Here is a 27,926-nt window from a genome sequence, read left to right on the forward strand (position 1 = left end):
GGGGCCTCCTTCAGCCTATTTGACTGAAGGGAACAGCAAGCGCTGGCCGAGTGCTGTTGGCAGAAGGGAGAGAGGCCTGACTCGCCGCCTGCCCTTGCTGCTTGTGACCCCCTTCTGTTGATCTGGCGTGCAAACTACCGTTTGTTATGTCATTTGTTGAAGGGTAAATCTACAGATTGTTGTTCGAGTGTTAGAAAAACGATACATGACTGGATTTGCTGCCTCTGTCTTTGGGCTTCAGGAGCAGGAAGGGTGGAGGAAGCCCATGGCTGGCCCCAGGAGGTCAAAGGTGAACTTAAGTGGGAAAATTATTCAGGAAACAATGCGGTGCTGGGCGTGGTGGCACACTTGTGATCCCAGTGTTCGGAGGCTGAGACAGAGGATCATGGTTCACGGACAGCCTCAGCTACTTAGTGAGGCCCTCTGCAACTCAGTGAGACCCTGTTTCCAAATAAAGAATAAAAAATAAGGCTGGGGTGTAGCTCAGAGGTAGAATGCCCCTGGGTTCCATCTCCAGTACTGCAATAAATAATACTAATAAAATTGAAAAAAGAATGAAAAGTAGGGCCAGGGGTATAACTCGGAACGCCCCTGGTTCCATCCCCAGTACCACAAAAAAAAAAAAAAAAAAGAGGTACTTGAACTGCGGAGTGAGTTAACCGTTAGCCAGGAAGGTAAAAGAAAGGGGCTTCGAGTCAGGCGAGGTGGTACAGCCTTGTAATCTCTGTACTCGGGAGGCTGAGGCAGGATCGCAGGTTCACGGCCAGCCTCGGCTACTTAGTGAGACCCTCTGCAACCTAGTGAAACCTTATTTCAAAATAAAAAATAAAAATTAGGGCTGGGGGTGTAGTTTGGAGGCAGAATGCCCCTGGGTTCCATCCCCAGTAGCGCAATAAATAATACTAATAAAATTGAAAAAAGAGGTGAGCCTGATGTTGAGAATTTTAAATACCGGGCATGTGTTTTAGGCAGATTTTTCATCACCATGCCAAACAAAAATAACTTAAAGGAGGGAACGTTTATTGGGGCATGCAGTTTCAGTCCATAGTTGGCTGGCTCCAAGGCAGAAATCACGGGGCAGAGCATGTCAAGGAACGCTGCCCTGGTCTTGGCGGTAAGAAGCGGAGACAGAACGGTCGTGGCTGGGAATTGACAGCCCTCGAGGCCACAGCCCATGTTTCAGTATATGCGCTTTCTTGAGGGAGCATTCTAGACGCAGACCCTAACCCTGTGCCCTGGCCATGAAGAACTTCCGCTTATCTCACAGTACAAAGTGCACTCTACCCCGGTGGAGTCTTAACGGTTCCAGCATTGCTCAAAAGTCCAAAGTCTCCTCTGAGACTCAAGGTAAACTCTCAGCAGCAGGCCTGTGTAAAAATAAAAAGCAAGTTACATTCTTCAGTATCTGAGGGGATGGAGTAGACATTTGTACTCCAGAAGGGAGGAAGGGGCTTGGGGGGGGAGGGACCAACCCAGCAGGGTGCCTTCCGGTTCTGTGGTTTCCGGTCAGGCCTGGGGCGATGGTGTGCGTGTGACCACGGTGGGCTTTAGAAGCTGCACGGCCTGTGCCCTTGTGGGCCGCAGCTGGTGTGCTCACCCCACCGCCTGCAGCTTCTAATCCTTCCTGCCAGATGTTCTCGTTCCTGACAGCTCTTCATTATGGGGGTCTCCACTGCAGCTTCACCCCCACAGCTGCACCAGTTGTGCCCCCAGGGCCTGCCTGCAGGGGTTCCTGCCCTGCTGCTTTGCCTGGCCTCCCGGGACTTCCCGTGGGATCTGGGTGAAGTCTCCATGACCCAGCCCCAGCGTCGTCGTGCATTCCTACAGAATCGGCACCGCGTGGACACCGCCGAGGTCTGCCGCCAGTGCCTGGGCCGTCCGTGAGCAGGGCTGCAGGGGCCTCTGCGTGCCTGAGCGGCTGAGCGCGGTGGAGTGCGTCCTGAGCAAGCTCTAGGCGCTCTGAGCAGGGTGCCCCACAGCTCTTTCCCCGAGCTTCACGCTCAGAACCTTGCGCCTGCCGCGGGCTCTTGCTCCCTGGAGCTGCTCTGTGCTCTTTCTTTTGTCTCTGTGAAGTACTTAACCTCTGTTCAGCAATGCACCTTCCGTGGCTCCATTTCCCACATGCTTTTCTGGCCAAACTGCAAGGTTTTAAGGTCTTTCTGGTTTGCTTTCTGCTTCTGCTCCTCACAGTGAAGCTGGCTGAAGGTGGACAACAGTGTCCGTGCTGCTGCCTGAATACTCTGACACTTCCTCCTCTGAGTCCAGGTGTCCATCACCTTGAAATTCAGTCGCACAGAAAGTCTCAGGACATGGTCAAAACACCATCTTTGCCAGCATGTAACAGCTCTGGCGTGCAGGCCGCCCCACGTGGAGCCCTCCTTGCCCCCGCGAGCTCAGTCTTCACTGTCCACGTCCCTGTTGGCATTCTGGCCTTCTGCGCTCCCCCAGAACCGCCCATTCGGCTGAGCCCGCAGCATCCTAAGACTTCTCCGGCCTGCGTCTCTAGTCCTTCCCAAATCCCTCTCGCAGGCCAGTGCCCAGGTGCCCTGAGCGCCGCCGGGGTTGTCGCGGCGCACTCCTACTTGTCGGTGCCAGTCTGCCTTCCTCAGCTTCGTGTTGCTGTGACCAGAATACCTGACAGGAGCGGCCTGGCGGGCGGGAAGGTCTGTGGGGTGGCCACGCCTCCAGTGGCCCACCTTCCCCAGCGGCCCCACCTCGGAACCTTGTTGTCGGGGAACGGTTTCCAGCCCAGGAGCTTTTCTGCAGGGGACATTCCAAACCAACCGTAACACCATCACTCCTGCTTTCGGTGGGACGGTGTAATAAATGAATATTTAGAATATTTTGGAAGAAAAAGGATTGTGCCGATACTAATGGCACAGTGAAAAGGGAGACGTTTGGAGTGCAACTTAAGTGTGTGCTTGTACGTGAGGAAAGCCTTGTAACTCCGCCCTTTGTTCTGCAGATAATTCTAGAATGTTCTGCGCGCTTTCTCCTGGCTGTCAGTGTTAATCTGCCCACTCGCTGGAGAGGCTTAGACAGGCGATCCTCGCGGCATGCTCTGATACTGTGCAACCTGCGGCTTCTGTTCTGCTTTTGCCCTGACCCCTACCCCCACCTCCTCTTACATCGTGTGTTTGTAGCATGTATTTTAAATGTACTAATTACTTCTCAGCCCACGCTCCCCCCTGTGTCTTAGTGGGGAGAGAGAGTACCTTGGAAAACTTGTGCCCCAGAAATGGCTCTTCCTTGAATTAATACATTGGATGTTTTATTTGGCCCGAGGTTGAGTCAGATTTTTCTAAATCATTGTCTGCTTCCATCCCACGGGCAAAGAGGCTTGGCTGTCAGTACTTGAGAGCAGCTGTCTGTCTGGCATCATCCTGGATCAGTCTGTTTCCAGGAAGCCTAAAATATTTAACTGTACAGATGATGCTAAGCTGTGTGCTGGCGCACACCTGTAATCCCAGGAGCTGGGAAGCTGAGATAGAAGGGTCTGCTTCTAGGTTTGAGGCCAGCCGCAGGAGCTTAGCAAGGCACTCAGCAGTCTACAAGAGCTTATCTTAAAAATAGGGATACAGAACCGGTGTGATGGCACATGCTTGTCCTCTTAGTACTTGGGAGGCTGAGACAGGAGGATCGCAAGTTCGAGGCCAGCCTCAGCTACTTGTGAGGCCCTCTGCAACTTAGTGAGACCCTGTTTCAAAATAAAGAATAAAAAAAAATTGGGCAGGGGGAGTAACTCAGAGGTAGATGCCCCCTGGGTTCCATGCCCAGTACCCAGAATGAGGGTGATAACGGTGATGCTGATGCCGAGACCAGATACAGCTCCTTTCTGCTCCCTGCACGGCCGCCCACTGGTTACGTGTCTGATAACGCGTGCTGCTCACTGAAACGTGCCCCTGCCGAGGTGGGCGAGGAGTAGGATTTTTGGTTTTGTCTTGTTTTAGGGTAGCTTTTTTACTTTTTTTTTTTTAATTTTTGAATTGCAAGTTTTTGTCTTTCTGTTTTTTTGCACCATATATTTAACAATGCCCTTGACCAGGCATCTAAGATATTAACCAGCTTCAGCAGATTATGCGTCTGACGGGGACCCCCCCAGCTTATCTCATTAACAGGATGCCGAGCCACGAGGTGAGGAGGAGCGGGCTGGCCGGGATGTGGGCGCGGAAGGCCACTCTCCTCTCGGTGCCTGTCTATCTGTAACCAGCACGGTTGTTCACGTCACTGTGTGGCTGCCCATGTGCTCTTGCGGGGTGCTGGCACTCAGGATAACACGTCATCCGATCTGTGGGCTCCAGACTGTAACCTAGGCTCGTAAACAGGAAACAAAGTTCTCTTTACTGGACTACATGAGTCAGGTGCTCTGGGGGCCGGCTGGCTTAGGCCCTATGCCCACCGCCAGGGTACACTGCCCGGCGATGTCTTCTCCAGAGGTGTATGACCTGGAGAGTTTACAAGCATGCTCTCTGGGTCAATCTTCACTAATGATCACGGGATTCTTTATTAAGAAAATCTAGCGTGGTGGCGCACGCTTGTAATCCCAGTACTTGGGAGGCTGAGATGGGAGGATCGCAGGTTCACGGACGGCCTCAGCCACTTAGGCCCTCTGCAAGTTAGCGAGACCTTGTTTCAAAATAAAGAATAAAAAATAGGGCTGAGGGTGTAACTCAGAGGTAGAATGCCCCTGCGTTCCATTCCCAGTACCGCAAAAAAAAAAAAAAAAAAAAAAACAACTATAAAATAACAGTACTAGAGCCAGGCGTGGTGGCGCACGCTTGTAATCCCAGCATTCAGGAGGCTGAAGCCAGAGGATCACGGTTCGCAGACAGCCTCAGCTACTTAGGCCCTCTGCAGCTCAGTGAGACCTTGTTTTAAACTAAAAGAGTAAAAAACAAGATAGGGGTGTAGGTCAGAGGTCGAATGCCCCTGGGTTCCAGCCCCAGGCTCGCAAAGTAAAATAAAATAATAGTACTAATTGGTGTACTATATTTAAAAGAAAATATACAGATACTAGAGAGTGATTGAGAATACTTAGATGCTTTCTTTACCAGATCTTAGTCACTTAACCTTATTTCAGTTTGACCATCAGAGGTGATGGGCACTGGACACGTTGTTGCACGTTTGTAACCCCAGTCCTTGGGAGACAAACAGGAGGATTGCAGGTTCAAGGCCAGCCTCAACCGTTTAGTGACACTGTTTCAAAATTTAAAGGTGCCAGGCATGGTGGCGCACACTTGTCATCCCAGTACTTGGGAGGCTGAGACAAGAGGATCTCGGGCCTCGGCTCAGCCTGCATCCTGAGGGTTAGTGATTGGGCACGTCTTCCTAGGTGCCCTCCGTGGTTTGGGAGCAGGCAGCGCCACAGCGGGCCCTTTCCAGCAGCTGAGGTGCCCCTGCAGCCGTGTGGAGGCAGGATGGCTGTTCTGCAGAAGACGGGTCTTTTGACCTCTCTTCCTTCTGCCCACGAGCTCAGGCGGGCGGGGTCCCAGCCAGGCGTGTGTGCGGAGTTCGTCTACCTTTGATCACAGAGATTCTGCCCGCTGCGCAAAGCCGCCTCTGGCAAAGCTAGCTGTGTAGGGAAGCTCTCGGGAAGGGCCGTCTGAGCTCTCGGAGCCTTTGTTTTTCAACTCTGCTCTCACGGAACGCTAATGAAAGGGGCTTCGCTGCTTACAACTGGGACACGGCAGGGATGGATGGGGTGGCCGTCCACGGGGGCGGCAGGGCAGCAGCGAGAGGGAAGCCTTCCTACAGAGTCGGGCGCGGCGTCGGGGCCAGCGAGGGGACAGCCAGCCGACCCTTGCTCCTCCTCAGAGCCACGGCACATCCAGGGCAGTGGCCTCCTGAACAGAGCCACTCTGAAAGCCCTTGTTTTTACAGGCAAGAAACTATATCCAGTCTTTGAACCAGATGCCGAAGATGAACTTCGCAAATGTATTTATTGGTGCCAACCCCTTGGGTAAGTTGACCGTGTCTTCACTTTGTGGTGTAAAATTGGTTGTGATCTTAGTTGGGGATTTAAAGTTTTTCCTTCTAACCAAGTAGAGCACCATTAAGTCAGTCTTGGAGCATGATAAGCATGGTGTTTATTGTGTTTGTATTGTTAGATTTTTTTTAAGTTTTTGTACTGGGGCTTGAACCCAGGGGCATTCCACTTCTAAGCTACACCCCATCCCTATTTTATTTTTATTTTTAAAAGGGTCCACCTGTGTTGTTAGTCTCACTGCTTGCAGGCTATGCTCTAACTTGAGATCCTCCTGTCTCCGCCTCCCAAATGCTGGGATCACAGATATGTGCCACCATGTGCAGCTCTTTTTGGATTCTTTTAAAAACCACATGAAGCCGGACGTGGTGGCGCACGCTTGTAATCCCCGCGCTTGGGAGGCGGAGACAGGAGGATGGCGCGGCTTCAAAGCTTAAGAGACCCTGTTTCCAAATAAAAAATATATAAAATAGGTCTGGGAGTGTAGCCCGTAGGTAGGAGGGTTTCCAGGAACGCCAGTACCACCAAAAAAAAACGACAGACACACGAAGTCGGGCGTGGTGGCGCATGTTTGTCATGCCAACATTCGTGAGGCTGAAGCGGGAGGTCGCAGTTTGCGGGCACCTCAGCTGATCAGGCCTCTGCGACTCAGAGAGATCCTGCTTCAAAGTAAAGAACAAGCCGGGCGTGGCGGCGCACGCCGCTCATCCCCGCGCTCGGGGCGGAGACGGGAGGGTCGCACAGCTTCGAGGCCAGGAACCAAGAAAGAAAGAAAAGAAGAGAAAAGAAAGGAAGGAAGGAAGGAAGGAAGGAAGGAAGAAGGAGGGAGGGAGGGAAGAGAAGAAAGAGAGAGAGAGAAAGAGAGAAAGAAGAATAAAAAATAGGGCAGAGGGTGTAGCTCGGAGGTAGAATGTTCCTGGGTTCAACCCCCAGTACCCCACACACAAAGTGTGTATAGTATGTGTGTGTACATGCACACGTATACATATATACCTACATGTCCGTGCATTCATGTATGTATACATACATGTATACATAATAAAAACGTGTGTGTGTGTGTGTATATCCTAGAACAGCTACTTTGGAGAGTTCTTTTGTTTGGATATGAAGGGTCAGAATCGTATTTGCTTATTAACAGCATAGTTTTTTGTAACACGTTCACACTGTTTCTCCTTCCAACTTGTGCTCACAGCTGTTGACTTGCTGGAAAAGATGCTTGTGCTGGACTCAGACAAGAGGATCACAGCCGCCCAGGCCCTCGCACACGCCTACTTTGCTCAGTACCACGACCCTGACGATGAGCCAGTAGCCGACCCTTACGATCAGTCCTTTGAAAGCAGGGACCTCCTTATCGATGAGTGGAAAAGTAAGTCCTGAGGTCTGCAAGACCTGCACATGCGCCTTGAGATGGAACCCAGGGCCTCTGCCTCCGAGCCGCACTCTCGGCCCTTTTTTATTCTTTATTTTGAAGCAGGCCCTCTGAGTCGCGGAGGGCCTCACTATGTAGCTGAGGCTGGCCACCGAGTGCCGCCGAATGCTGGGGTTAGGCGTGCGCCCCACGCTGGCCCTGGGCCCTTGAGATGTCTGTCTCTGGCTTTGGGCACAGCCGCTCTCGTCCCCGTTGAGTTTGAGCTTCTCAGAGCTGTCGCGCTGCTCAGCAGCACGGGGAGCGAGGAGGGCTCTGCTCTCCTGTGCAACCGCAGGTCAGGGAGCCGCGCACAGGGACCAGACCCTCCTGGGGGCGGCCCGTCAGCCGCCAGCCTCGACAGGCTCCCTAGCAAAGACTCACGCTGCTCTCCCCCACTGCTAGGCCTCACCTACGATGAAGTCATCAGCTTCGTGCCGCCGCCCCTCGACCAGGAAGAGATGGAGTCCTGAGCGCTCCGCCGGGCCAGCTTCACTGTGAGGGAGGACCTTCCCGCGGGGACTCTCCAGATACCATTCAAGTGCCTCTTGTTGCGAAGATCCCCTCTGTGGTGGAAGGAGTTGGGAGTGTGTGCGCCCCGCGTGTGTGCGTGTGCGAATGTGAGTGTGTGTGTGTGTCTGTCTGTCTGTCTTTAGGAAGGGTCCGAGCGTGAGCGAACTCTGATCCCAGTGACTGCGTGGACTCGTGGCCGCCTCCTGCCCCTCTGCCTGCTCCTTTGAGAGTCCCCCAGGCAGCCTGAGAGTCTGTCAAACGCAAGTAAAACACGAAGGCCCCTGTCCCGTCATGCGCCTGCTGCTTGGCCTCTGGTGACCCCCCAGCATGGGGGCCAGGGCCGGGAGCCAGGGCCCGCACCTGGCTGCTCAGGCCTCGCCGCCGTTCCAGCCGCGCGCACAGCCCCCAGCGCCCGCCACCTCCGGGCACCGGCCCGTGGACGGCTGGCTGTGTGGCCCTCGGAACTTGACGGATGTTGGAAACTGGAGACATGCTTGTGCCTTAGGAGGAGAGGAGAGTATCGTTGTGAAAAGTCCCCGCACTGATATTCCGAGCCAGGCAAGTGGACAGGGCTGCGGCGGCTCCTCGGGAGCCCAGGCGTCCCTGCCCCTGCGCCACTGCCCTCCGCTTGCCCTCGCCTGGGTGCAGAGGCCGGTGCCCGCCACTGCCAGCGAGGGCGGCTGCGCCTGACAGGTCTTGGGTCTGAGCAGGCGCGGCCGCGTGTCCGGCCGCCCCCTGCACCCTCCGCCGCAGCTCCGGCGCCGCAGGCTGCTGCGCAGTGGTTGCTCCAGGTGCCCTTGATGGGAAACGGTGGCCGCTGGCTGCAGAGCGTCTTCACTCTTGCCATCTGGGCTTCAGCGACCTGGGGAGCTACCGGAGCTTTCCCCGGACTGTCCCAAACTTTGGGACACAAATCATCCTCTCCACTCCCAAACGCCAACGCCAAGACCACTGCTGAAAGTCAAAGCGAGAAATAAAAGCTCGTGAGGCCGCAAGCTCCTCTGCTCTCCCTCTGAACGGTCAGGTCACAGGTATCTCTTCTGCCCCTCCGTGGAAAAGGGCCTCTAGGCAGCTGAACGGTGACTGATCTCTTGGTCTTGGTTTGGGGAGAAATAAATTTTTGTTTCAGGATTTTGTATTTTGCAGGAATCCTTTGAAAATGTGATTCCTTTAGATGGGGAGAAAGGGCAAATTATTTTGATATTTTGTATTTTCGCCTTTATAAAGATGAAATATCCTCAGGGGTGGAGAAGAATCGTCTTCATGATTTTCTGAGTTTTCAGCATCGGGCCCAGGTATTTAGGCCTTGTGTGTAACGGGACAGGGTGGCGCATCTGGCATTTACCAGGCCCCGGGGCCTCCCCTCTGCCAGTGCGTGGCACGCGTGCCCAGGGCCAGGCTGAACCTGCGCTCTCAGCCAGAGGCAGGGAGGCCTCCGCCCTCGGAGGGAAGCCAGCGTCCGGCAGGATGGATTTCCTCAGCCGTGTTGGGTTGCAAACGCTAGTGTGATTTCCAACAGAAACACTGTTCCAGATATTTCTGTTAAGAAAAGGTCTTTGCACATGGACCACATACGTGTTGGGAGGCTGCGTGCTCCGGAGCCCGTGGGAGGAGCTGCCGATTCCGAGATCACGCTCCCAGCTCCTGGTTTCCCTGAACAGAGACAAAGGACGGGGCAAGCTGCCGCTCCGTGTGCACTCACAGACTTGGCTGGAACCGGCTACGCCATAGGACTCGGGCAGTAACTGCCACTGGTGAAATAAAGCCTGCTTTCACATTCAGTGAGTCTCTTCTCAAATTGACTGCTTTTCTCCTGGCCGTTTTATTTAATGCATAGTATGGCATTATGTCAATGTTCTTTCTGCTGTGGTCTGGCCTACACTTCTGACTGTCTTGCTATGACTTGTAAAACTTAGAAGCCATTTAAAGAGCTCCTTGGCTAAATAGTCCTGGTGAAATGAGTCCGGGAATTGGCGTGGCTTCGTGAAAGCAGATAAACCAGGTATTGCGTGGAACCGTCTGTATTACCACCTGGGGTGTGAGAGTGGCCTGGTGGTGGGTCAGAGCCAGTCCTGCCCACCTCCTGCTTCTGTACAGCTTGCTAAAAATGGCTTTTCCCGTTTGTAGATGGATGGGAAAGATCAAAAGAGCAATATTTTCGTAGCATGTGAAAAGGAATGTGCAATTCAGATTCAGTACCGTCAATAAAGTTTTATCAGATAACAACCACACTCGTTTGTTTACATATCGTCCGGGACTGCTTTTGGACCAGGGACAGCTGAGTTGTAACAGAAACCTACAAAATGACCTACAAGCCGTAGGGCCTAAGCCGAGCGCGGTGTGCATCCTTGGGAGACTGAGACAGGAGGATCACAGGTTCGAGGCCAGCCTCAGCAACCTCATGAGGCTCTCTAATTTAACTAAACCCTGTTTTTTTTTGTTTGTTTGTTTTTTCCTTTGGTACTGGGAATTGAACCCAGGGGCATCCTACTCTGAGCTATACCCCCACCCACATGTGTATGTTTTGTTTTGTTTTTTTGAAACAGGGTCTCACCAAGTTGCAGAGGGTCTAAGTTGCTGAGGTTGGCCTTGAACCTGTGATCTTCCTAGCTCAGCCTTCCAAGTACTGAGATTACAGGCACAGGCCACTACACCTGATTCATTCTTTTTTTTTTCTTTTTTTTTTTTTTTTTTTTTTTGCGGGTCTGGGGATGGAACCCAGGGGCATTTTGAAACCAGGTCTCACTGAGTTGCAGAGGGCCTCACTAAGTAGCTGAGGCTGTCCGCAAACCGCGATCCTCAGGTCTCAGCCTCCTGAATGCTGGGATTACAAGCATGCCCACCACGCCCGGCTACACCTGATTCATTCTGATCTCTGTCTATAGGCGCCATCTGTGTGTCAGCCACCAGAAATATGGGAAACAACTAAAATCAAATCCCAGCCGTCCTGGAGCTGGCTCTGGCACAGCAGAACAACAGGACGCTCGGAGCTGTTTCTGGGCCAGTCCGCCTCTGGGTGATGGGCTTTCCGGGGAAGGCCCAGGCTCAGCTGCCTCTGCCATCTGCCTTTAGCACGAGGTGCTGTGACACGGAGGGCCATTTCCTCGAGGCCATTGCACAGGCGTGACGGAGCCCACGTCCAGCCCGGTGAGCCGGCAGTGACTAGGTGATGGCGCCAGCCCTCGTGGCGGGAGTGTCCCCAGCTGGAGGCCAGCCAGTGAATCGCTCAGGGTTAGGAAACTCCTCCGCCCACGGCCAGCAGGTGGTGGCTTCCCCCCTCCTGTCCTGCGCTGAATTTACTGGAATGTAGGTGGTCAGCATTCGGCTTTTCCTAACTATTATTCTTTCCTGGCATGACTAAAACGTGGTGTGTGAAGCCAGGCGTGGTGGCGCACGCTTGTAATCCCCGCGCTTGGGAGGCTGAGACAGGAGGATCGCACAGGTTCGAAGCCAGCCTCAGCTACTTAGTGAGGCTCTCAGCTACTTAGTGAGACCCTGTTTCCAAAAACAGGTCTGGGAGTATAGCCCGGAGGTAGAAAGCCTCTGGGTTCCACCCCAGTACCACCAAAAGAAAAAATGTTTGTGTGTGGTACTAGGGATTGATTGAACCCAGGGGCATCCCAAGCTACACCCCCAGCCCTATTTTGTTATTTTTTATTTTCCAGGTTCATAATTTATTATACAAATTGAATATTACCTGACGAGCTGATGTGAGCTTCTCCAGGCCTGAGAGCTTACAGATGTGGCCAGACACTTGAGAAGCATTTATGTCGCTCTCACAGTTGGAGTTCTTTGACTGTAGCTAAAGTATCAGACAAAGCAGTGCCTTCGTGAGTGGCCGGTACACAGTCCATTCATCCTGTGAAAGTATGAGTTGGAAGGTTTTTAATGCCAGTGAACTGGAGTCGGGCATTATTTTCTGGACCTGCCATAATTTCAGTCTTGCCAAAGCTACAAATTCCTTAGCCTCTGTCCTTCAAAGTACACAACCACCTGCTTGCTCAGCTGGAGGAACCGCCTCCTCCCCGGCCGTCAATGGGCCACCTTATTCCAGACGTGTGACCCACTGCTACCTAGACAGACGGCACCAGGAGAAATCCGGCTCATACCCTCAAGATGCTTACAACTGAGTTTTGTCTGAAAGGTCACTGATAGGCTAGACGCACACCTGTCATCCTGGGACTTGGGAGGCTGAGACTGGAGGTTCACAGGTTTGCGGCCAGCCTCAGCAACGTAGCAAGGAGCGAGACCCTGTTTTGAAATAAAAATAAGTGCCAGGTGTGGTGGCCTATGCTTGAAATCCCAGCATTTGGGAGGCTGAGACAGCAGGATCACGGTTCTCAGACAGCCTCAGCTCCTTAGTGAGGCCTTTTGCAACTCAGTGAGACCCTGATTCAAAATAGAATAAAAAGTAGGGCTGGGGGTGTCGCTCGGAGGTAGGTAGGATGCCCTGGGCTCAACCTCCATTACCACGAAAAGAGAAAACTTAGCCAGGCACAGGGCTCGCGCCTCTGATCCCAGTACATGGGAGGCTGAGATGGGAGGACAGCTCAGGCAGGGGCGCAATCAGGGAGGGAGAGAAACTGAGTTCCCCGTGAAGCAGAGCGGGACAGGGCCAGGACCCGGACCCGCGGTCACAGCTCAGCCCAGGGCTGCGCCCGCCTGTCACAGACCAGAACATGTGGACTTTGGCCACTGGCGGCTGCTGGCGGGAGCGGCTCTGGTCAGGAAGGTGAATCAGCGCCGCCATCTCTCACCTGCCCGCCCTCCTTCCGGGACCAGCTCGGGGCGCTGGCGCGTGGCTTGCACCAGCTACGGTTCCTGCTCATCCTGCTGCAGCCCTGCCTGGGCTGACAGTGGCACCCTGGAGCTCGCAATGGCGGTTATGATTGGTACCAAGACTGAACCCAGAGGGGTTCTACCTCTGAGCTACACTCCCAGTCTTTTTTTTTTTAAGATAGTGTCTCACTAAGTTGCTGAGGCTGGCCTCAAACCTACAATCCTGTCTTAGTCTCCCAAGTACTGGGATTACAACTGGATTACAGGCATGCACCACCACGCCAGCTCATCGTGACCTCTGAGGTGTGACTTGGCGACTCAGCTGCGTGTTCAGTGACACGGGGCTGATGGCGTGAAGGTGCCTGGGCGGGGTGTTTCCACTGGGGCGATTGACAGCCCTGGGGTGCATTGGCCACTCCCGGGATTAGATTGGGAGCCCGGCAGCGGGAGATTCTTGGTTAGAGAAGCCAGGAATCTCCAGAAAGTGCTGTGTAGCCCGCGGCGGAAATTAAACATTCTCAAAGGCAAAGCCGCGTGTGGTGGCGCACGTGTAATCCCAGGACTTGGGAGGCTGAGACAGGAGGATCGTGGGTTTCAAAGCCAGCCTCAGCTACTTAGTGAGGCCCTGTTTAAAAATAAAAAATAAAATAGGGCTGGAGGTGTAACTGGGAGGAATGCCACTGAGTTCAATGCCAGGCACCCCCCTCCCCCCCCCACACACACACCCCAGCAACAACAACAAGCAAAACAGCCCTTCCCATGCAGTGCTGCGGCACAGCAGCCTCCAGCTGACAGCAAGCTGCCTCCGCCAAGTCCTGGTGTCAGTGTCCATGAGCTGTGTGGCCTTGGGGGAGTCACCTCGACCTCTCTGTACCCCCTCTTTTTTTTTTTTTTTTTTTTGCGGTACTGGGGATGGAACCCAGGGCATTCGACCTCCAAGCTACACCCCCAGCCCTATTTTTTATTCTTTATTTTGAAACAGGGTCTCACTGAGTTGCAAAGGGCTTTACTAAGCAAGAGCTGAGGCTGTCTGGGAACTGCGATCCTCCTGTCTCAGCCTCCCAAATGCTGGGATTACAAGCGTGCGCCACCATGGTTGACTTTCCCTTTTTTGTGGTACTAGGTGTGGAACCCAGGGGCTTTTCTACCTCCGGGCTATACTCCCAGACCTATTTTATACTTTATTTGGAAACAGGGTCTCACTGAGTTGCTGAGAGCCTCACTGAGTAGCTGAGGCTGGCTTCGAACCTGCACGATCCTCCCGTCTCAGCCTCCCAAGCGCTGGGATTACAAGCGTGCGCCACCACGCCTGGCTCTGTTTTTTTGTTTTGTTTTTTTTTTTTAACTGAAGGTTGACCCTGTTTTAAAATAAAAAGTAAAAAGACGCCGGGCGTGGTGGCGCACGCTTGTAATCCCCGCGCTTGGGAGGCAGAGACAGGAGGATTGCACAGGTTCGAAGCCAGCCACGTGCTGGTTTAGGAGACCCTGTTTCCAAATAAAAATGTAAAAATAGGTCTGGGAGTGTAGCCCGGAGGTAGAAGGGCTTCCAGAAGCCCCAGTACCACCAAAAAAAAGTAAAAAGGGCTAAGGGTAAGCCGGGCATGGCAGCACATGCTGGTGATCCCAGCATTTGGGAGGCTGAGACTGGAGGATCGCAGTTCACTGACGGCCTCAGCTACTTAGGCCGTCTGCAATTCAATGAGACCCTGTTTCCAAATAAAGAATAAAACATAGGGCAGGGGGTGTAGCTCGGCGGTTGAATGCCCCTGGGTTTCATCCCCAGACCCACAAATAAAATAAACTAAAAGACTACAAAATAAGGCTGGGAGTATAGCTCGGATGTAGAATGCCCCTGGCTTCTAGCCCCAGTACCACAAAGATAAATAAATCACCCCATTTTACACAGAGGACCCACAAGCTTAGGAAGGGGAGGAGCTCTGCCCAAGGTTACACAGAAGGTACAGGCAGAGCTGGCAAGGACACGCCGGGTTCTTTCCAAACTCCTGTCCCTGCAAAACAGCCCAGGGGCGGCACGGCCATGTTGTGTCTGGGGAGAAGGAGCAGGGGCCCTCAGAGCTCCAGAGTCAGCATCCTGCCCTCCTCCTCCCCGTCCTCCTCCTCCCTGTCCTCCTTCTCCATTCCTCCAGGTGGACCCCAAGGCCTTTCCACCCAGGCCGTCAGGCTTCTGAGTCAACAGGGCCAGTGAGGCCCTAGGTTGAGGTCCGTGTCGGCAGAGTCCACGGCCTGAATCACTTCCTGACCCTTACTCAAGTGGCTTCCGAGCCGGTGCCGGACAGGGCAGCACCCCAGATTCTCAGCCTCTCCCCAGCTCAGCTTCCCGGAGACACCCGACAGAGGCTCCAGCTGCCACCCAGGGTCTGGTGCAAGCCCACTTCCTGCTGGACCTCACCTGGAGAGGCCCGGGTCCCGGGTCCCTCTGGACAGCTTCACCTGCCCGCAGCCCGGCCTCAAATCCGACTCCCCGGGCCCACCCTGCTGCCGAATCCGGGCCCTGGCTAGTGCTGCCAAGTCCTGCAGCACCCTGGCACCCACCCCGGCGCTTCCCTCCCACAGGTGCTCAGGGCCAGAGCAGAGCCCAGGGGAGGCAGGGGACACATCCAGCGCCCTGGGGTTGGCTGCACCCAGGGAGACATGGCTGGGTAGTAGACACGGCCTCGGGAGGCCGTTAGGCAGGGTATTTAGGACACAGGCCGAGCCGGGCGTGGCGGGCACGCTTGCCATCCCAGCATTCCGGAGGCTGAGACGGGAGGATCGCGGTTCACGTGATCCTACTTAGTGAGGTCTCTGCAACTCTGTGAGCCCCTGTTGCAAAATAAAAAATACACAATAGGGCTGCGGTGTCTCTCAGAGGTAGAATGCCCCTGGGTTCCATTCCCAGTACCTCAAAAAAATAAACAATAAGCTAGGGCCGGGGTGTGGCTCAGAGATAGACCGCCCCTGGGTTCCATCTCCACTACAATAAATACATAAATAGCACAGGCCCTTCTTTTGGGGACCAGGGCCCATCTGCGTGGAGATACCGCGTCGCCTCGGGGCCATGCGTGCGGGTTGACACCAGACCCGGACAGCTCAGTCACCAGCTCTGTCCCTTCCCTGCCCCGTGACCTGCGCAAGTGACTTCACCTTGGGGACCTCAGGCTCCTCATCGCTAAATAAGGCTAATGGCAGCACTGACTCACAAGTCTCTCACCCTCCTGAGCCGGGGTAAAACGCCCCATTGAGTAATGGCCGGCGGCACACGGCCAGCCCAGCGGCACTACAGAGGTGTCTTCGTATCAGAGGGGCCGATTCCTCTTTGCATCCCATACACTTAATCGCATCATTTCATCATTTCTTGGGGGGGGAGTACTGGGGGTGGAACCCAGGGGCAATCTGTTTCTTTTTGGTGGTACCAGGGCCTTTTCTACCTCCAGGATATACTCCACACCTATTTTCTATTTTATTTGGAAACAGGGTCTCGCTAAGTTGCTGAGAGCCTCAGTTAGTAGCTGAGGCTGGCTTCGAACCTGTGCGACCCTCCTGTCTCAGCCTCCCCCAAGTGCTGGATTACAGGCAATCTATTTTTGATCTACACCTCCTCCCTCTTTCTTTCTTTCTTTCTTTCTTTCTTTCTTTCTTTCTTTCTTTCTTTCTTTCTTTCTTTCGTGGAGCTGGGGATGGAACCCAGGAGTATTCTACCTCCAAGCTGCACCCCAGCCTGATTTCTTATTCTTTATTTTGACAAAGGGCCTCACTAAGGAGCTGAGGCTGGCCTCGAATGTTATCCTCCTGTCTCAGCCTCCCAGATGCTGAGATTACACGTGTGTGTCACCAGGCTCCGCTTTTTATTTTTTGTTTTGAAACAAGGTCTCAATAAGTTGCTGAGGCTGGTCTCCAACTTGCAGTCCTCCTGTCTAAGCCTCCCAAGTACTGGGCTCCCAGGTACGCGCCAACGCGCCCAGCTTCGCATACTTATTACTCTACTCTGCCAGCAAGACGGATTCCCTGCCCACACTTCAGGGCCTTCCGTGGATCCAGCTCCCCCGCCCGCCCTGAAATGACCCTTCCGTAGCAGGGCAGTGCGGGAGGGGCTGCGGCCCAGGGCTCGGGGGCTCAGAAGTGCAGACCCCAGCTTGCTGGAGGACCCAGTGACCTACTGAGACCCTGTTTCTATATAAGAAATAAAAATCGGCTTGGGAGTGTAGCTTGGAGGGAGAATGTCCCTGGGTTCAATTTCCAGTACCAAAAAAATAAAAAGGGCCAGGCGTGGTGGCGCACGTCTGTAATCCCAGCTCGTGGGCAGCTGAGACAGGAGGATATCACGCTGGAGGCCAGCTTCAGGAATTCAGCAAAGCCTCAACCGCTGAGTGGGACGGTGTCTCTCAATAAATCAAAAGGGCCGGGGGTGTTGCTCAGAGGCAGAATGCCCCGAGTTCGATCCTCAGTACCACACACAGAATGACCTTGTGGGGTTTTTATCTTTATCACTCACAGATACAAAAAAATATGAACAAAATGATATGCTGCCTGGCTTTTCTTCAAAATGGGAGAGAACCGGGCATGGTGGTGCATGCTTGTCATCCGGCACGTGGCAGGCTGAGACAGAAGGTCGCAGGTTCGTGACCAGCCTCAGCTACTCAGTGAGGCCTCTGCACTTAGACCCTGTCTCAAAACAAAGAGTTTAGAGCTGGGCGTGGTGGGCACCTGGTAATCCCAGCATTTGGGAGGCTGAGACAGGAAGATCTCGGGTTCGAGGACAGCCTCAGGAACTTAGTGAGACTCATCAACCTAGCGAGACCCTATCGCCAAATAAGAAATTTAAAAAACCGGGTGGGGTGTGGGTCGGCGGGAGACCGCCCTGGCTCCTCCCCAGCCCTCTCGCCCCGCCCCGCCTGTCCCGCGGCGGGGGCGGGCACCTGGGCGGGCGCCTGGGCACCTGGGCGGGCACCTGGGCGGGCACCTGGGCACCTGGGCGGGCGGCAGGTGGCGGGCGGGCCGAGAGCGCAGCCGCAGCTCGCCGGGGCCGCCGCGATCGACCGGAGCCCGGGATGAGCCTCCTCCGGAAGAAGGGCTTCTACAAGCAGGACGTCAACAAGACCGCCTGGGAGCTGCCCAGGACCTACCTGAGCCCGGCGCACGTCGGCAGCGGGGCCTACGGCGCCGTGTGGTGAGCCCCCAGCCCGCCTGCGCGGACGCGAGGGAGACACACGCCAGGCCGGGGCCGGGCGCTCGGCACCCAGGGGCGGCGGGGCGGACCCGGACCTGGCCCCCTCCCCCGGCCCCCTCCCTGGCCCCGGCCCCCTCCCCCGGCCCCTGTGGCCTGCCGGGGCCGGCCCCTGCCCCTGCCCCCTCCCCTGCCCCCTGCCCCTGCCCCTGCCCCCGCCCCCTCCCCTGCCCCCCGTCCCTCTCCCCTGCCCCCTCCCCTGTCCCCTGCCCCGCAGTCCGCGCCTGGGTGGTGGTCGCCGTGCAAGGCGAGGGTGGGCTGGGGCTGCCGCTCACCTGCCTGCGCCCGACAGCTCGGCCATCGACAAGCGGACAGGGGAGAGGGTGGCCATCAAGAAGCTGAGCCGGCCCTTCCAGTCGGAGATCTTCGCCAAGCGGGCCTACCGGGAGCTCCTGCTGCTGAAGCACATGCACCATGAGAACGTAGGCACGCCAGGGAGGCAGGGAGGCCGGAGGCCGGAGGCCGGGCAGGCCTGGGAGAAGGGTGGGGAGGGAGGGCTGCCAGGGCCTGCCCTGCCCACTTCCCGACATCAGCTGGCTGGTCAGGAGGAAGCAGGCCAGGCACTGCGTGATTGCTTGTCTATGAGCACCTGCCCAGCTGGGACGAGGTTGGCCCAGGGGATCCTGCTACCAACAGCAGCACCAGGCCCTCCTCTGCGGGTTTGGCGGGAGCTAATTTCGCAGCCCTCTCCATAACCCGGAAGGAGCGGCTCCCGGTGTCACTGATGGGCACGCTGAGGCTCAGAAAAGCCCCGGCTGTGCAGTCAGTGAGTGGTAGGGCTGGGTTTGAATCCAGACCTGAGCGTGTGACCACTGGGCTGTCCTGTCTGGTGGGAGCGGCCAGAGGAACCACAGGTCCTCCCTGCAGGGTCCCCAGCTGGAGGGGAACGTGTCAGAGGGCTTGCCATCCCCTTCCAGCAGGCCAGCCCTGTGGGCTGGACGGAGGTCAGGGAGCCTGGAGAGGCGTCCTCCCTCCCTCCCTCCCTGCGGACCCTGTGGTTCTGGTCTGAGCCCACTCATACCACAGTGAGCGCCCCATCCCCCCCACCTCCTCCCCCTCCTTTGGGGCTCCTCCTTGGCCTCACCCTTTCTACTGCTTCCATCCTGGGGACCTGCCTGCTGCTGTAAGTCGGTGCCAGGGACGGGTGGGCGCCGGCAGACTGGGGAGAGGGCAGAAGCAGCCATGGCGGCCCAGCCCTCAGTGGCAACCTCTTCTCCAGGTCATCGGGCTCCTGGATGTCTTCACCCCGGCCTCCTCCCTGCGCAACTTCCATGACTTGTGAGTGGGGCACAAGGGCCCAAGGCTTGCCGGCCACGAAGCTGGGGGGCATCCAGATTCTTTCTCCTGGATGGGGGGCCTCCTGCCCCGGCATCCTGGTGTCCCTGGGCTGTCAAGGGGCCTCTGCCAGGGGTGGAGAGAGAGGCAGGGGCATCATGGGTATCATGGGTGCCTGCCCGAGGAAGCTGCCTGCAGAGTTACTCTGCCGTTACCCAGCTTTACCAACACCAGGGTGGGCCCCCAGCCCCCAGCGTTCCTACCAACTCCCTTCACCCAGGAGTAGCTCGGGACCTGGGCCTTTTTTGAGTGTGACCTGAGGCTTGGGTGACCTAATCCAGGAAGTGAAGTGGCTAAATGTCCGGCTTTGCTAGTGTCCTACTCGAATGAGGCTGGTCTGTTGGGACGATACTGAGAATGCCGGGTGCTAGGGGAAGCCCACGGCTCCAGGCCTGGAGTCCCAACTCCGCTATGGGCAGCCCGAGTGTGGAGGTTTGGTTGTTGTGTGTTTTTATGGTCCTGGAGATTGCACCCAGGATCATCCTACCTCTAATCATACTCTGGCCCTGTTTTACTTTTTTATTTGGAAACAGGGCCTTACTAAATGGCACAGGGCCTAAGTTGCTGAGGCTGGCTGTGAACCTGCGATCCTCCTGTCTCTGTCATCCAAGTTGCTGGTTGTGGGTGTGGGCCACCACGTCTGGCTGCATGGAGGTTTTGAGCAGAGTGGCCATGCAGTCAGGGTGGATTTGACGGGTGCTTTTGCACAGGCAGGGAGCACCTCTGGGGGGGGGGCACGGAGATGGGGGCTCAGGATTCGGACCTCCGCCTGCAGCAGAGATGGGGTGCCGAGGGCTCTCTGGGACCTGTGGTCAGGTAGCACCAAGTGAATGTCGTGTCTGGCCGGATACAGTGTCCGAGTGAGCTGGCACGGGTGGGAGGTGCCTGGGCTCCTGACTGGAATACTGAGGGGCAGGAAGAACAGACCTTGGGGGCAAGATAAGACTTTGGGCCCTTCCCTCTTAGAGAGCCTTGAGCGCCTGCATGTTTAATCAGCACTGGCAAATCAATCTGGGCCTCAGCAGAGAAAGCTCTGGGCTTGCAGCGTGGGCTTGGGCCAGCATAATCGCCAGGAGGCCCTCAGCAACTGAGGGAGACCCCATTTCAAAATAAAAACTAAGCCAGGCATGGTGGCACACGCTTATAATCCCAGCACTCGAGAGGCTGAGACAGGAGGATCGCGGTTCACAGCCTCAGCTACTTAGGGAGGCGCCTTGCAACTCAGTGAGACCCTGTTTCAAAATAAAAAAATAAAAATAGGGCCAGCCAGGCGTGGTGGCACATGCTTGTAATCCCTGTACTTGGGAGGCTGAGACAGGAGGATCGCACAGATTTGAAGCCAGACTCAGCTACTTAGTGAAACTCTCAGCAACTTAGTGAGACCCTGTTTCCAAATAAAAGTATAAAATAGGTCTGAGAGTATAGCCTGGAGGTAGAAAAGCCCCTGGGTTCTTTCTACCCACAGTGCCACACACAAAAAAAAGAATGTAGCTCAGAGGCAGAGGTAGAATGCCCTGGGTTCCAACCCCAGTACTGTAAAAACAAACATCCAGAGGTTCCTGAAGATGGCCCCATCATGTCTCCTTTTTTACCAGAACTATTTCTTTTCTACTCTATTGGGTGGGGGGCGGGTTTGGGGATGGAACCCAGGGGCATTTGACCTCCAAGCTATACCCCCTGCCCCATTTTTTATTCTTTTATTTTGAAACAGGGTCTCACTGAGTTGCAGAGGGCCTCACTAAGGAGCTGGGGCTGTCCTCAGCTTGATCCCCGGTCTCAGCCTCCAAATGCTGGGATTACAAGCATGCGCCCTGCTTCTAATCTATTTTTTGTGGAGGGATTCTGCTGTTACTACCTTGAGTAACAGTTACCATTCGCTGACCTTGGCCCTTCAGAGTCCTGCCAGAGCACAAGAGCTCAGCCACTTTCCCCCACCCCCAGAGCCTGAGGTCTTGGCTTCCTCTCAAGGGGCCGGTGCGTGGCTATGCACGCAGCAGGCTCAGCGGGCATGGTCCTCAGGGGAGGAGGCACTGGCAGAGGCTGCTAACCCGCCTCTGTGGTGCTGCAGGGCACGGAGGGCAGGGAGAGGGCACCTTTGAAGAGCGGGAACCTGGCTCCATCCAGCGACTGCCAACCTGGCAGCCGGCCCTGGGGGAGGCTGGGAGCCAGGAGCCCCAATAGAGGCTGGAGTGGCACCAAGAGGTCCCCGCTCCTTCCAGCTACCTGGTAATGCCCTTCATGCAGACCGACCTGCAGAAGATCATGGGGATGGAGTTCAGCGAGGAGAAGGTCCAGTACCTGGTGTACCAGATGCTCAAAGGTCTTAAGGTGGGCGGAGGTGGCGGGTGGCAGAGGGGACTCGGGGCTTGGGAGGGTGGGCAGCATGCCCGGGTGGGCTGGAGGGTCCTGAGCCTGCGGTGCAGCCTTGATTTCTCCCCTTCTCTCTCCCACCCCGACACAGTACATCCATTCAGCTGGGGTTGTCCACAGGGTGAGTGCTTCCTCTTGGGGCCCACTTCCTGGGGCAGTGGGGTCTCCTGGCAGCCAGGGAGTGTGGAATGGCAGAGAAGCCGGCCATGATGGCACACACCTGTAATCCCAGTAATTGAGAGGCTGAGACAGGAGAACCGCAAGCTCGAGACCAGCCTCTGTAACTTGGCGTGGCCCTCAGCAACCTAGCGAGCCCCTGTTTCAAAAGGGCTGGGGGCGCAGAGCATGGTGGCGCACGCTTGTAATCCCTGTGCTTGGGAGGCGGAGACAGGAGGATCGTGCAGGTTCGAAGCCAGCCTTGCTGGTTTAAGAGACCCTGTTTCCAAATAAAAACATAAAAAAACAGGTGTCTGGGAGTGGAGCCCAGAGGCAGAAGGGTTTCCAGGAACCCCAGTACCACACACACAGAAAAAGGGCTGGGGGCATAGTTCAGAGAGTGGAAACCCTTGGGTTCAACCCCAGTACCAAAATCATAAAACGGAGGGAGAGGAGGCATCTCGGACTCGGGATGAGCGCTCAGACCCAGCGTTGGCCTTGGAGGCGTGTGGGAGGGTCTCCATGTTCTTGAGAATGTCTGGGGGCATGGCTGCCCACACGATCGCCCTGAGCTGGCAAGTTGGACCCCTGGGGCCGGGGACATTGCAGAACCAGACCAGCCGCTGGAGGACACCGAGGCCTGAGAGGGAAGGGCCCTGGCCGAGGTCAGCGCGCCCTCCAGCAGGAAGGGAGGGGATGGAGGCCATGCAGGCGTGTCTCTGCTTCTCAGCCCGGGCTCCCTCTCTGCCCCCAGGACCTGAAGCCAGGCAACCTGGCCGTGAACGAGGACTGTGAGCTGAAGGTGAGTGGCGTGGGGCGGCGAGGCAGCGGCGTGGGGCAGGCTGCTCGGGAGCGCCCTCTCCTCAGCCGGCTCCTCCTTCCTGCACTCTCCGAGCCGTAGATCCTGGACTTCGGGCTGGCGCGACATGCGGATGCAGAGATGACCGGCTACGTGGTGACGCGCTGGTACCGGGCCCCCGAGGTCATCCTCAGCTGGATGCACTACAACCAGACCGGTCAGTGGTGGCGTGGGCCGGTGGGCGTCCTGGGAGCCTGGGCCTGGTCTGATGGACGGCCCCTCCCCTCCCTTCTCCCTCCGCAGTGGACATCTGGTCTGTGGGCTGCATCATGGCAGAGATGCTGACCGGGAAGACTCTGTTCAAGGGGAAAGATTGTATCCTGTGCTGGAAACCAAGTGCAGGGGCTCCTTCCTGCCACATACAAAATAACTCGCCTATTTACTCATTCATTCATTCATTCGGCGGTACTCCACCTCTGAGCTACATCCCCAGCCCTATTTTTATTGGAAATAGGGTCTCACTAAGTTGCAGGGGGCATCACTAAATTGATGAGGCTGGCCTTGACTGCCATCCTCCTGTTTGAGACTCCCAAGTACTGGGATTACGGGCATGCACCACCATGTCTGGCTTAAATAGCTCTTTTTCTTAGTAGACAGTGACACATACTCCCTGTAGAATAATCACATTTTGTTATAGTTGTTTTGCAGTAGTAGAAATAGAACCCAAGAACATTCTACCTCTGAGCTATACCCCCAGCCCTATTTTTTATTCTTTACTTTGAAACAGGATCTCACTGAGTTGCAAAGGGCCTCCCTAAGTAGCTGAGGCTGGCTGTGAACCGGGATCCTCCTGTCTCAAGCCTCCAAAATACTGGGATTATAAGCGTACCACCACAGCTGGCATATTTATTTATTTATTTATTTATTTATTTATTTATTTATTTATTTATTTGTGGTACTGGGGATTGAACCCAGAGGTGTTCTACTACTGATTTATGCTCCCAGCCCTTTTTATTTAATTGTATTTATTCATTCATTTTGTGGTACTGGGGACTAAACCCAGGGATGCTCTACCACTAAGCTATTCCTCCAGCCCTGCTTTATGTTTTATTTTGAAACAGGGTCCTGCTAAGTTGCTGAAGCTGGCCTTGAATCTCCAATCCTCCTGTCTCGGCCTAAGTACTGTGCCACCGCACCCTGTAGGATAATATTTTTTTACTTTTTGCAGTACTGGAGAAGCAACCTAGGGGGGCATTCTACTTCTGAGCTACTGCCCCAGCCCTATTTTTTAGTCTTTTTATTTTTATTTTTGGTGGTACTGGGGGTGGAACCCAGAGGCTTTCTACCTCTAGGCTATACTCCCAGACCTATTTTATATTTTATTTAGAAACAGGGTCTCACTAAGCCGGGCGTGGTGGCGCACACTTGTAATCCCAGCATTTGGGAGGCTGAGATCGGAGGATCACGGTTTGCGGACAGCCTCAGCTACTTAGTGAGGCCCTCTGCAACTCAGTGAGACCCTGTTTCAAAATAAAAAAATAGGGCAGGGGGTGTAGCTCAGAGGTCAAATGCCCCTGGGTTCCATCCCCAGACCCGCAAAACAAAAAAAGAAACAGGGTCTCATTAAGTTGCCGAGAGCCTCACTAAGTAGCTGAGGCTGGCTTCGAACCTGTGGGATCCTCCTGTCTCTGCCTCCCAAGTGCTGGGATTACAAGCGTGTGCCACCGCGCCCGGCTCTAGTCTTTTTACTTTTTGAAACAGGGTCTCACTGAGTTTCGAAGGGCCTGGCTAAGTAGCTGAGGCTGTCTGCTTACACTGATGCTCCAGTCTCAGCCTCTGGAATGCTGGGATTACAAGCCTGCGCCACCACACCCAGCTAGAATAGTTTTAAAATGCAGATATGCAAAATAATAAAAATAGATCCCTTCAGTATGCTACCGTGCAGAAGCCGGCTGGCCTTTGGTGAGGAGATGCAGAGGCAGGTCTGTAGGGCCCAGCTGCCAGCATGAGGGTCCTGGGAGAGACCGGGAGGCTGACAGCTGGCAGGGTGGGACCAGGTCTGGAAAGGCCACACTCCCCGAAGCATTTGCCAGGAGACCCTTCCTTCCCACGTGGGCAGCTGGGGGCGGGGCGGGTGAGAGGGCCCAGCAAAGAGCAAAGCTGCACCTTAACCAGCCACACAGACCTGGACCAGCTCACCCAGATCCTGAAAGTGACCGGGGTGCCGGGCACGGAGTTTGTGCAGAAGCTGAACGACAAAGCGGTGGGTGGTGGCAGGGCCTGCGCTGCGGAGGCCAAGTGTGTGGCTGACCCAGCCAGCAGGCCAGGCAGGGGCCCAGGAGGGACTCTCACTAGAGCTTTCCCTCCTGCTCTGACCTGAGCCCCGAGCCCTGAGGGGCCCCATGCTTTTCTGTCCCCCAGGCCAAATCCTATATCCAGTCCCTGCCGCAGAGCCCTAAGAAGGATTTTACTCAGCTCTTCCCGCGCGCCAGCCCACAGGGTGAGCCCCTCCCCGCCTGCTCTGGCCCCCACCTATCCTGCGGGCGGGCTCCCCGGCTGGGCTGGGGCGCGAGGCTCACCACGGCCCTGTTGCTGTAGCCACAGATCTGCTGGAGAAGATGCTGGAGCTGGACGTGGACAAGCGGCTGACGGCCTCGCAGGCCCTAGCCCACCCCTTCTTCGAGCCCTTCCGGGACCCTGAGGAGGAGACAGAGGCCCAGCAGCCATTTGACGATTCCTTAGAACATGAGAAACTCACGGTGGATGAGTGGAAACGTAAGACTGGGGTCTTCCAGCGTCCTCGTGTTCCTGGCACCCAGGCTTAGCGCGTGGCCTTGGTGGGCTCACCTGGCTCCCAGACTCCCCCTCTTCCGAGTGGCTGCATCTCCATGCATGCCTGGTTCTCCTGGGCTGAGCCTGTTGCCCACTGTCTGCAGGGGGTGGGCTCCCTCCTCAGGACCCCCCACCTTCAAGCGCACGCCCCCCATCTTTCCCAGAGCACATCTACAAGGAGATCGTGAACTTCAGCCCCATCGCCCGGAAAGACTCGCGGCGCCGGAGTGGCATGAAGCTGCAGTGACCGGCCCGCCCGGCCCGCCGAGCCTGTGACTGCTGCCCACTGAGCCCGGGACTTCTCACTGCTCAAGCCTCAGCCCTATTGGAATATAGCCTCCCGAGGGAGGTCAGTGCCTTTCCCTGGCGCGGGCATCGGGCCCAGAGGGTAAAGTCGGAGATGCCAGTCAAGACAGAGCTCGATCATCAGGAGTGGGGGAATCACCCAGTGCCGGGCCCTTCCCTTGCCAGCACCCGCGGGGCTGAGAGGAGCCAGCTAAGCCAGGCGGGGCTGTGGCCACGGATGTGCCCCAGCTCCCTGGAGCAGCTGTAACAAACAACCTCACACCAGGAGGCTTAAACAACAGAAATTGATCCTCACACAGATTCGGAGGCCAGAAGTCCACGATCCAAGTGTTGGTGGGAAGCCGGGCATGGTGGTGCATGCCTGTCACTCCAGTACTTGGGAGGCTGAGACGGGAGGGTTGCAGATTTGAGGCCAAGCCTCCGCAATTTAGCGAGAATCTCAGCAATTTAGTGAGACCTTCTTTTAAAGCGAAAAATAAAATAGAGCTGGGGTATAGCTCAGAGGTAGAATGTCCCTGGGTTAAATCCCCAGTGCCACAAAAAATAAAGAACTGTTTAAAAAATAAAAAGAACCACTGCGAAAGGACTCCAGGTCACCCTGATCCAGGGATCACCCTCCATCCCACTAACTATGTCTGCAGACTCTGTCCAAGTCAAGTCACATTCTGAGGACCCAGGAGGCGGGGATGTGAGACCTACTCACCCTGTGGCCTCAAGGAAGGGCCTGTGGGCTGGGCTCCGGCCTGGTGACTGCGCACGCAGGGCACCTGGCTGCCAAAGCTGGCGAGGGAGGCCGAGTGCCGCCTTCGGGTTATTTTGGGCTGGGAGGAGCAGTCAAGAAAAGAAGCAAGAGCCGGCCTGCGGAAGCCGGCGTGGTGGCGCAGGCCTGCAATCCAGCGCTCGGGAGGCTGAGACGGGAGGACCGCAGTCCGCGGACAGCCTCAGCTACTTAGGCCCTCTGCAGCTCAGAGGCCCTGTTTCAAAAGAAAGAATAAAGCCGGGCGTGGTGGCCATGCTTGTCATCCCCGCGCTTGGGAGGCCGAGACAGGAGGATCGCGCGGGTTCGAAGCCAGCCTCAGCTACTTAGTGAGGCTCTCAGCAACTTAGTGGGACCCTGTTTCCAAATAAAATATAAAAAATGGGCCTGGGAGTATAGCCCGGAGGTAGAAAGTCTCTAGGTTCCACCCCCAGTACCACCAACAAAAATAAAAATAAAAATAAAAATAATAATAAAAGAAAAAAGAAAAAAAAGAAAAGAAAGAATAAAAAATTGGGCAGGGAGTGTAGCTCAGAGGTCAAATGCCCCTGGGTTCTATCCCCAGACCCATTAAAAAAAAGAATAAAAAACAGGGCTAGAGTATAGCTCAGAGGTAGAATGCCCCTGGGTTCCACCCCCAGATCCTCAAAAACAATTAAAAAAAAAAAGGAGAGAAAGAGAGTGGGCCTGGGGGTAGGCGCTGCAGAAGGCAGAGACGGCCGCTTCCTGGCTCCGCAGCACACTGATCCTCCTGCTCGGCGCCCGCAGGAGCTTCAGTGGCCTTGACAGCCGCCTCCCGCTCTGCAGCAGCCGAAGCGCGCTGGCAGGAGCTCCGTGTAGGAGTGTCGGGCGTCCCCGCGTCACATCAGATCTGGGGCTTATTGGGAGACAGCTGGCCGGCTGTGGGTCGGCTCAGCAGGCCTGGGCTGTGCGTGTGAGCCTGGGCCGTCCCCGCCCCAGCCGGCTGCCCTAACCCTACCAGGCGTGCTTAGAGCCACTTTCACTGCACTCCCCACCCGGCTGTTGGTCAGGACCCCCGAGTTAAAAGTGGAGCCTGAGGGCTTCGGGTGCGCCTCACTTTGGGTGCACCTCACTCGGGAGCCACAGTGTGGCTCTGCCCGAGCGTCTCCGGAGTGCTGCTCTGGAACCCGAGTGCGGTGCTGCACGCCTGGAATCCCAGTACTTGGGAGGCTGCAATAGGAGGCTCACAGCTTCAAGGCCAGCCTCAGCAACTTAGCAAGACCCTGTTTCGGAATAAAAACAATAAATAAAAAAGGGCTGTGGATGTATCCTGTGGTAGAATGCCCCTGGGTTCAATCCCCAGCGCAACGATAAATTATATCAGTCTTCAGAACCGTGCAGCCCAGGCGTGGGGAGGGCCAGGTGGCCCGCACCTGCTGCTGTCCTGGAGATGGCTTGTGAGCGCTGCAGCCCAGGCAGCGCCGTGTGCCCGTGCCCCTGGCCCCT

General features: G+C 55.7%; 2 protein-coding genes across 4 annotated transcripts in view; both read left to right on the forward strand.

Annotated features, from left to right (window-relative positions):
• The window catches only part of MAPK14 (mitogen-activated protein kinase 14), a gene marked incomplete at both ends in the record, with an annotated part of 56,647 nt that extends 48,786 nt beyond the window's left edge, over positions 1-7,861 (forward strand). The window contains 4 exons of one of the 3 annotated variants that reach the window (XM_080710953.1): positions 4,055-4,134; positions 5,881-5,959; positions 7,176-7,349; positions 7,794-7,861. In XM_080710953.1, coding sequence (XP_080567079.1) covers positions 4,055-4,134; positions 5,881-5,959; positions 7,176-7,349; positions 7,794-7,861 — 401 coding nt within the window. Of the gene's footprint in view, positions 1-4,054; positions 4,135-5,880; positions 5,960-7,175; positions 7,350-7,793 lie in introns of those variants that run through there. The other 2 variants (XM_080710952.1, XM_080710954.1) reach the window with 2 other exon arrangements.
• A 9,867-nt stretch (positions 7,862-17,728) lies between these two features.
• MAPK13 (mitogen-activated protein kinase 13) lies at positions 17,729-25,643 on the forward strand (the record flags this gene model as incomplete). The annotated part of the gene is made up of 12 exons (XM_080709738.1): positions 17,729-17,847; positions 18,197-18,326; positions 19,124-19,182; positions 21,459-21,567; positions 21,701-21,730; positions 22,520-22,567; positions 22,667-22,781; positions 22,868-22,939; positions 24,748-24,827; positions 24,986-25,064; positions 25,163-25,339; positions 25,561-25,643. The coding sequence occupies 12 exons, from the start codon at positions 17,729-17,731 to the stop codon at positions 25,641-25,643; spliced, it is 1,101 nt and encodes a 366-aa protein (XP_080565864.1).
• Between the last annotated feature and the right edge of the window lie 2,283 nt (positions 25,644-27,926).

Source organism: Muscardinus avellanarius, assembly GCF_963383645.1.
Source record: "Muscardinus avellanarius genome assembly, chromosome: 14".
Lineage (NCBI taxonomy): Eukaryota > Metazoa > Chordata > Mammalia > Rodentia > Gliridae > Muscardinus > Muscardinus avellanarius.